This window comes from Poecilia reticulata, chromosome 2, assembly GCF_904066995.2.
Source record: "Poecilia reticulata chromosome 2, P_reticulata-male-v2, whole genome shotgun sequence".
In the NCBI taxonomy this organism is placed as follows: Eukaryota; Metazoa; Chordata; class Actinopteri; order Cyprinodontiformes; family Poeciliidae; genus Poecilia; species Poecilia reticulata.
In genome coordinates this window covers 15,994,978-16,004,377 of record NC_088831.1, presented here as the reverse complement: position 1 = coordinate 16,004,377, position 9,400 = coordinate 15,994,978, and the positions used below count along the sequence as shown (strand labels likewise).

The window sequence follows — 9,400 nt, the reverse complement described above, 5'->3', positions numbered from 1 at the left end:
TCTCCTGCTGGCAGCTGCTGACTAACCGGCTCTAACTCTAACCCAACTCTAAATCCTACTAACAAATTTGATAGTGTAATATTTTATTCAAAAGTATGACAAGTCAGAATCCAACAGTATCTTCTTTAGATCCAACCAAAAATGAAATTGGTCAGATTTGTTTTTCTTCGTCTCATATTAGCAATTGTCGTGTACATTCATTATTTCAGAAAGATGTTGTGTCAGCTCCATATGTGTTATCTTATTGGAACACCTTTACTGACAGCCTTAACTGGAAAGGGATTTGGACTTTACCAACCAAATATATGATAGCTGATAAAGTAAAAAGATATTATTCACAGATTTTGCCCATCCAAAATCCTTCTACAACGTTCTAACAATAATAAAGATATTATTTGCTCTTTCTGTGGAGGAAACCCAGAAGATGCGTTTCATTTATTTTGGCCTTGTCCCTTCTCTGTTCCATTCTGGCAGTATTTGTACTTTGATTTCCACTTTTATGGAACTGGATGTCTCCCTTTGCTTTGAACATGCATTGCCATTGACTAGTTATCGGAGGACAATAACTAAAAAAATAATAAATACATAAAATTCTATATTATTAATATTATTAAATACTTAGCCACGTGGCATATTCACAAATGCCGTTACACTAATCAAAAATCACTTGTTTCCATTTTTGAAAATAAGGTCAAACAATACATCAAAACTATTAGAAATTCAACCAACACTATAGTCAACTTGCACCCCTCTTCAATGTATTTCTGTAACGTTATCTTGAAGCATTGTCTTGATGTTTGTCACCCCCTGGCGGTTATCATTATATCACACTGTATTTTATTGTACTGCTCTGTATTCTGTGTCTCAATAAAGATAATAAAAAAAGTCGAGTGCAGGCTCTCTTTAGTGTATGACGTATATTTGAGTCGCCCGGTAGCGGTAGCTTTCGGGTCACTGTTTGGAGGACAGCTAAGATGGCCCTGACGGTGGTCCGGTTCCTCTTCCCAGCGAGAACAACTGCTGTCAGAGCGGGGAGCGTTGTTCAGAAGGTGAGCAGCAGAACTGAGCTGTTCTGGGTCCGTACCGGCCCCGTGAGCAATTCTGTTTCACAAGGACAAGCTAACACTGTTAGCTTCTTAGCAGGTAGTTTCACACGCCTCTGTCGCCGAACAGCGGCTTGTTTACCTCTTCTTTTAGCAGAAAGTAGCAAACAGAATGTTGGATACTGATGAGTTAAAGGCTGCAGGTTCGCTTGTTTTACATTAGGTCATGCTGGAGCAGCACAGCTAAGCACTGCGTAAACCCTGCCTTCTTCTTTCACTTATTCTTTATTAGAAAAGCTATGTACAAAACAAGTCGGGGAACTCAACTTGATAGTATGACTGTTCTCAGAGCAGAAATCTTGAAATGAGTAACTTTTTAAAGCAAAAATAAAAGAGGAAAAGCTAAAACAAACATATGTGACATATTTTAAGTAGCAAGGACTTTGCAATGTTTCAGCAAGCCGGGACCGTTTTCTTACATTAGAGACATATTTAAGTGACTTAAAAATATTCAACAAAGCAGTTCTGAAAGGCATTAAACAGTAGATCGATATTTGACATTTACATGCATATTTAAAAGTATTTACTCAAAGTGATTACGAGATTGACATCAGAAGCTCCAGAGTTCAAACTGTCCATGAAACACAGAACATCCCCAAATGTGAAAGAACTGAAGACATTATTAGAGATTTTAAGTGAGATTTAACTAGGACTATCAAACCTGAAAACATTAACATGTTTGAAACATTGTCTTGATGGTTATAAATGTGTATGACAATATCCGGCGAGCTCAACATGAATTCCATTAGAGGTTGAGATTTGGGCCAGGTTATTTTGCCGTTGTGTGGGTTTTGCTGTCTGTCAGATCTGATGTAGGAATTGCTAAAGAAATAATTTCTTTATGAATTTGCACAAACTTGTAGTGAAGACTGTGTTGTACAATTAACTAAAGATGACTGAACTGTTGAGTGAAAGCAAATGAACCTTTAGCAAGAAGCCTGAATCCGAGTTAAAATGTGTGGAAATGGAGTGTGATGGTGTGTGTTGCAGGCGAGTGTCCATACGAGCCCAGGGCGGAGACTGGAGTATGGCTGGTGGGCATACATTCTGGGTGAGAGGACCACGCCGCGGTTCAACCAGTTCAGCAAAATCATCACAATTGATGGCAACCTAGCCTCAGGGAAAGGAGCGCTGGCCCAGAAACTGGCTGACAAACTTGGTAATAAACCCCACACACTAGCTGCTGTGGGTTCTGACATCTGGGAGGAGAAAGCTGATTGGTTCTGGTGAATGTGTCCACAGGGATGCTGTACATGCCAGAGGCTGACACCTTCTACTTGGACAGGATGACTGGTGAGAAGGAGCCCCTCCCTCGTGACTTTAATGGCATGTGCAGCCTGGAGAAGTTCTACGCAGACCCTAAAGCTGCAGATGGCAACAGCTACAGGCTGCAGCTGTGGATGTACACCATGAGGCTGCTGCAGTACTCAGACGCCGTCGAGCACCTGCTCACCACAGGTACCACCCATATACTCATACTTCTCCTAGACAGAGGTGATGAAGAAAACCACTCACCTCCTTCCTGATATGCTGTTCTTTAAGGCCAAGGAGTAATCCTGGAGCGCTCTCCATTCAGCGACATGGTCTTTCTGGATGCCATGTTCAACCAGGGCTACATCAGGAAGGAGTGTAAGTATCTGGCAACAAAGACGGCTAGACATTGGCTTTTCAACCAAGGTTTTACTGGGCTGTTGTAAAAATTATTTCAGTATTCGAGTAAACTGTCAATTATTCTGACGGTTAATCGAATAAAACATTTGATCAAGTTTGATTTTATTTGATTTGTAAATATTTGATTGGGAAATACTGCCATAACAGCAGTGTTAATATTGCATATCAAAATTGGCCCACATGTTCATATTTGTGCTTCCCTTACAATTAGAGATGTACAAATTAGTTAGAAAATTAACATGTGACAATAGGAGCTCACTTTGTAAGTTAACCTGGACAAAAATTATACAATAATCTTAAATTATATTCAATTTAATAGTAAAGCAATAGGCTTACAGAGACACAACTTAATGGATGAAATCTGATTTTGCCCAGCCATTCATAGCTTTTGTTTCCATGTCCATGACAGGATTTGGCACCTTTGCCACACAAAAAAAAATCCCATCTTCCAGCTACGTACCCCCACGGTGCACTGTGCCGCTCATTTGTTGTGAGCGGAATGATGGGAAAGGTATTTTCAGGTTCGTCTGTAAAGCTAAACTAAGCATCAGCTACAGCAGCCCACTGTGTTCTGTCTGCATCAGTCTCCACTGCATCTGTATAAATACAATCATCACTCTTCACCACCATTTGCTAGGCAGCAGCTCCTGGTGAAAAAAGCCCTTGTATTCCATACAAAGGCAGACATTTTAAGGATGCCTATTGGTCCTCCAAAAAACTAAAAAAACCTGGACGTCAATGAATGAAATCCCTCTGGATTGAATTTGAAAATTGGATGTTGTGCTGCTACCATCTCGTCAACAACTCACAGGCGGCAGTGGAAGCATTATGCAACATTAATAATGGCCCGTTTTACTAGTGATTAACATAATTTGTTACGTTATTTTTTATTGGTTTGCTGAACAGTAAAACATAATTTAACAGAGTTTCGAGGCAGATAATTTACCTTGAGGAATTATAATGATCAAGGTACTCGAATCATTGAAGGAATCGTTACAGGTCTGGACCTTAGTCCAGCACTGGGCATTGGCCACCTCACACGCTGTCACAGTTGCATCTCAGAAGTTTTCCTTGATGTGATGATGTGAGAAAAATTTCATTCAAGGTGTTCCTGCAGAGCAGCTTCACTTGTACAGGCATTTTACACCAAGGTAGGAGTCAAGTTTAAAAGCCACAGCTCTGGCTCTGCTTGTACAGCAACAAATATAACCTATAGTCGCTCTTTCACAGGTGCGCATCGAGCGTGCCGTGAGAATGATACGTCTTTGTAAACAAAGAATTATGTCATGTTCGCATTTACTTCTCGCACACTCTGGCCCAGCTCTGTGTCTGCGATGATAGTTATGTTTACTCGAGTGAACTAGTGTGTTAGTGGGCTGGTAGTTCATCGCACGGAGGAGCTGTTGCGCTCACCTTGTTGTTTTGAGGTGCCACAATGCTTCAACCTGCGCCATATGAAATGCCTTTGCTATCTCTGCTCCACTCTGTAGAGCAGACCTGTGAACACATGAGCAAGAGCTACAGGGCCAGCTGGCTGCAGAGTGGAGATCAGAAAAACTTGTCCCATAAAGTCCTATTACTTCATATGTGCATTGATAACATTGTGGTTTGGCCATTTGTAGCAGATTCTACAGTCCTTTGAACATGATAGGAGTCAGGTTGAGGAGTTTGCTGACCATGCAAGTTGGCTTCTTGTAGGCGGTTACAGACAGTCTGAAGCGTGATGCGTCTGTTGTGCAGACCACTAGTCTCATCAGCTGTGTGTGTTGCTGATCCTCAGATGGATGAGCTGGATGTGGCGATGTTGTGCTTGAGCGGTCAGATGTGGCCGATGAGGATGAGATCGATGTGCAGTAGCTCCAGTCTGTTGGAATCAAACGCTTAAAAGGTCCAATAACGGACATTGAGCCATGCAGCTACTGCTCTGGTGGACATCCCTGCATCCAACATGCCAATGGCTCCTACATAACATGAGACATCTGAGACTTTATGACTTGTGACACAATTTGACATTTTGGGGCCTTTTACTGTCTCCAGTCCAAGGATTGTCCAGATGTTGCTCATTTTGTCTGATCACCCACTGGACATGCCCCACCCATGCACTGGGTAAAAGAAAACAACTCACTGAGTGATGCTCACTGACAAGAAGATGGATTAAAAATTATACACAAATCAAGAGAAATATTTCTTTTACACAATAAAATGTCAGCAAAGGCTCATTTACAGGTGTTGACTCCACATGGCAACAATAGTTGACATGGGGGGGGTTATATATTTTTTCAGTATATTTATTGGGGCCCTGAAGGTCAGAGGGCAGCCTCTCCTCTGTTTTCTGTGAGAAACCCTTCATTCAGTCTGATTAAAACCAGACCACACAGGCTTCTTTATTCATCAGTGTGTGATCTGCAGGTGTGAATCACTACAATCAGATCAAAACCATCAGCATCTGTGAGTTCCTCCCTCCTCACCTCGTCTTGTACGTTGACCAACCAGCAGAGGAGGTGCAGAAGAAGCTCAAGCAGAGCGGGAAGGTACGGTCGTACTAGCGCTGCTATAGTCAGTGGACTTTACTAGCTGATACTAACTAGGCAAGTTAGATGTTACCATCTGCTACCTAGTTAGCTAGTTAACTAACTACTGTAACCGTCAATAGTTACATCTGGTTACTACAGCTGTCACCAAGCTGGTTACCGTCTCATCCGTGAGACGGTAACCGGCTTGGTGACAGCTGTCTGATGTTACTCTGTAATGTATTTTTTTTCAGCCCCACCTGCAGAATGTTTCCCTGCAGTATCTGAAGAGCATAGAGGATTCCTACAAGAAGTCTTTCCTCCCTAGCGTCCGGTATGTGACCATAGAGCGTTGGACATGTATCTGTATCTGTTGATCATTAACCCTCTCACCGTGTCATCTTCAGAGAAACCTCTGAACTGCTGGTCTATGATACGACCCAAGTTCAGGACGCTGAGAGGGTAAGACACTATCTTCATTGCCTTTAACCGCTTTTTTTTTTTTTTTTTTTGCATCACAAGTCATATGATCACCAGCCAGATGTTACTACTGGCAAAAACCACGAGAAAGACAACAGGAAGTGTTCTTCTGCAATTTGTAGTTGTTAGGTTTTTTTTGGACAATGTGCAGCTGACTCCACCAGAGCTCTCACAATGTCACACACTTCATAAAAACCTGTGTGTCGTTCCAACATGTTGAATCCATAACTCTTCTGCAAAATCACCTCATGCGACTGTTTACGTCCATCACTGTCATGATTTTTAATAACTTATCGTGTGAATTTGCATATTCATGCGTTATTTGAATTTAATTTCTTAATTAATGGAAACATTGCAATTGCAAAATTGTGTTTCTTCGACATTAGCAGAATGTGAATATCATGATCTGATGAAGACATGTTCACCTCCATGCTTGTCCCAGGTTGTGGAGGACATAGAGTACCTGAAGTTCGACAAGGGGCCGTGGCTGGAGCAGGACGACGTTACCTACCACCACATGAGGAAACTGTGAGTTGCTCCGCCTCTTTTCTCTGAGCACGCAAACCAGCTCCTTAGTCTGCAAGTTCCTCTCTTCTGCGTTTCAGAGTGCAGGACAAAGAGAGGGTCGGCTCGCTCACGCACATACCCGTGTTCCTGCCTGAGATCACCATCGGAGCCCACGACTACGACCAGAAGTACTACGCTTACAGAGCGGTGAGTTGGCACATGCGTGGGCTGGAACCGGTTCTGATGTCCTGCATACAGCTGCACATCATAGTCCCACCATGGTCATTGAAGCCAGACCTTTTATTATTTTCCAAAAGCATAATATTGAGGATGGAAATTTTTTAGGTTTTTTTGTGTTTTTAAAGGACAAAATCCAAATGATGTGTAATAACAGTTAATAATTGGTTATTATCTCATTTGAGACGTCATACGTTGATTTTTACCATTTCATCTATCATTATTTATTAGGTTTTTGACTCACTGGCTGAAGCATAAGAATACCATTTGTCTACACATGTTTGGACTTAAGACATCTTTAAATTCAGGTTTAAACTGATTGTTTAAAATGCCAAACAAACTTCAAAAACTGTTCTTTTGAGGTTCTTTTTTTGTTTTTTACAAAAGCTGTAAATATGCCGATGTTCACAATTTGTGCTTTTAGAAGTCGGGATCTAGTGTTCTTATGTGACAAGTTGGTAGCTGTAGTTTTTGAAATGGATTTGATCTAAATATACCTCAGTTGCCAAGAAAAAGCGTTAAATTTGACCCACACCAGGAATCAGGTGCTAAAAATCCAGCTGTGTGTTGTTTTAACGATAAGTATTGTTCAAGTAGTTCATTTTGCTCCTTAATGTCCAGAATATTGCAGAAATCCCTGCAAAAATACCCCATGAAGTTTGAGTGTGGAACTGATCTCCATACAGATTGTCAGCAAACAAACATGGAGATGCTTTGAGATGTGAATGAGGAGCAGCGCTGACAGCTCTGATAAGCTGATGTGTTCACAGCCCCTCCGCCAGGTTGAAGGATGAATGACGACATTAGGCTCTGATTTGTTTTGTGTTTGCCAGCTGAGGTGTTTTAGTTCAGCAGAGCTCTTTGATTGGGTTGGCTGTTTTATCTGATGCAGAGCTTTGTAAAAGCCTGAAAATCCATAATGAGGAACCTTTTCTTTCTCATGTCTGCTTTGTTCCCCTTTTATTGACTCTTCTTATTTTTCTCCTCTTCTCTGGGCCACCAAGTCAGCCTGATGAAAGTCATTTTCCTGTGCTGAAATATCGAACCCCTCGTAGTTACAAATGTCACATGTGGAATATTCCAGCCGGCTGTTTGTATCATCGGTCTTGTGGGGAAACATTCGGGTCTGACCTTTCCTGTTTATTGACTGGAGCCGTTTTTGTCTCCCCCTGCTGCATGAGTCGGGCCGAGTAATGCAACAGCAGGCCATGACCTGACATTTCACTCCGAGTCAGGATCTCAGAGGAGGGAATGAGGACGGCGACACGCAGCAGCAGAATGGCTCCCTCAGCACATTTCAGCCAGTGGCCCACATTTTCACAACTCTTAGAACGTCCTGTGAAACCCTGAGCGTCTGGCTCAGGATTCCAAACTGGAATTTGACAAAAAGTGTTTTACTATTCTGGTGGCTGAAATAAACAGAAGCTAGAGCAACGATGTAGGGAAACTCAATTTTCATCCTCTCTGAGTCTTCAGGATGCTGCTTTAGCTTGTTGAATAAGAATGCAATGACAGAATACATCTTATGTCAAAATTACTGATTCTGATTAGTTGAAATTTTGTCTCATGTTTGAATAGGAGAAATGTCCATAACGGTGAGACGTGGCAGTAAATGAATGCTGCTCTGTCTTGTTGTTTCAGCTGCCTGGGAAGAATTACGCTCGTGGCTACAATGCAGATGTTGGAGACAAGTACGTCTGGCTCAAGTGAATCTTCTTTTCTTTCATCTTTGATGTTGACTGATCTGCTAATAGAACTGTTTTGTTGTACAGTCTGAGGAAAAACTATGTATTAAAAGAAATATTAAAATTAAAATGTGTTCAATTATTTATTTATTTTTTTTCTTTTACTAGAAACTACCAGTGTGAAGCGGGTCTGTCAGGATTCAGCTTCAATAACGCACACATACGCACATTTAGATTAATGTGCACACTCATCTTGGCACAAACAAACTACACAAACCGTCACAGACCAAACCCTTTTATTTATTGTTTCCTTCCATGTGTGGTTAGCCACCGTCCCACCAAGAGGTGAGCAGAAGGTCTCAGATCCCTGTTGTTAATCTGTATACTCGCTTTTTTTTCCCAGTTTTTTGTGGCTCATTCTGAGAAGATCACAATGGTGCCACCAAGTGGTGACAGTAGGTAGTGTGTAGGCCTGTTGATTTCAATGATTTAGTTTTATTCTTTAGCTTGGCTTCAGAAAGCATGAGAACTTTCCTGAAATTGAGCTGGAATATGAATATAAATTCATGTTGGTATAGACAAAGTCGGCTTAATTAGTGGACGGGTGTGATTAAAGTCATTTCTTCATGTGACAAAGATGATGCTGCCATCATTACATGACTCGAAAATGTCCTCGCATGCAGGAAACGACTGCTGACAAATATTTATATTGACATTGAGAAATGAATGTGTGCGTCAAAACGCAGCGTTACACTCAGATAAATTATATATGTACACATTTATATACTCGCCCACATATACATACACATATATACATGGAGAAGCAGCATTCAGCTGTTCACCACACACCTGGAACAAGCTTCCAGAAAACTGCAAAACAGCTGAAAAATGGAGCTCCTTTAAATCAAGTCTAAACCTGCTTAGTGTTGCTTTGGAGCCACAATAAATGACCAACATGTTGACAGGACTAGACAAAATGTAAAATGTTTACTGGTTTTCTCAACTGACTGGTGTTTTCTATGACTCTATTTTTGTGATTTTATGATGTAAAGCAATTTGAACTGCATTGTCAATGAAATATGCCATACAAATCTTGATGCTCCACAGCATAAGTACAAATGATCAATGCAAATGATCTGAAAATGGGAACATCTTTAAACAACTTTCATGGCATTGCAGAAACATTTGGTAATGACGAGATGTCTCG

The 9,400-nt window shown here is 41.2% G+C and overlaps 1 protein-coding gene across 1 annotated transcript; it reads left to right on the top strand.

The window, feature by feature from the left end:
* Positions 1–890: 890 nt before the first annotated feature.
* On the top strand, positions 891–8,323 carry ndufa10 (NADH:ubiquinone oxidoreductase subunit A10). Its single transcript, XM_008438451.3, has 10 exons — positions 891–1,049; positions 2,094–2,262; positions 2,346–2,561; positions 2,646–2,732; positions 5,184–5,305; positions 5,539–5,618; positions 5,692–5,746; positions 6,207–6,292; positions 6,370–6,478; positions 8,150–8,323. Exons 1-10 carry the CDS (start codon positions 975–977, stop codon positions 8,216–8,218), a joined length of 1,068 nt encoding a protein of 355 aa, XP_008436673.1. The 5' UTR covers positions 891–974; the 3' UTR covers positions 8,219–8,323.
* The last annotated feature ends 1,077 nt before the right edge of the window (positions 8,324–9,400 follow it).

Excerpts from the sequence above, each read along its gene's own strand:
- ndufa10 (XM_008438451.3), top strand. The coding sequence starts at position 975 with ATGGCCCTGACGGTGGTCCGGTTCCTCTTCCCAGCGAGAACAACTGCT. Across the intron at positions 1,050-2,093 it reads CGGGGAGCGTTGTTCAGAAG|GCGAGTGTCCATACGAGCCC; the intron begins GTGAGCAGCAGA and ends TGTGTGTTGCAG. Across the intron at positions 5,747-6,206 it reads AAGTTCAGGACGCTGAGAGG|GTTGTGGAGGACATAGAGTA; the intron begins GTAAGACACTAT and ends TGCTTGTCCCAG.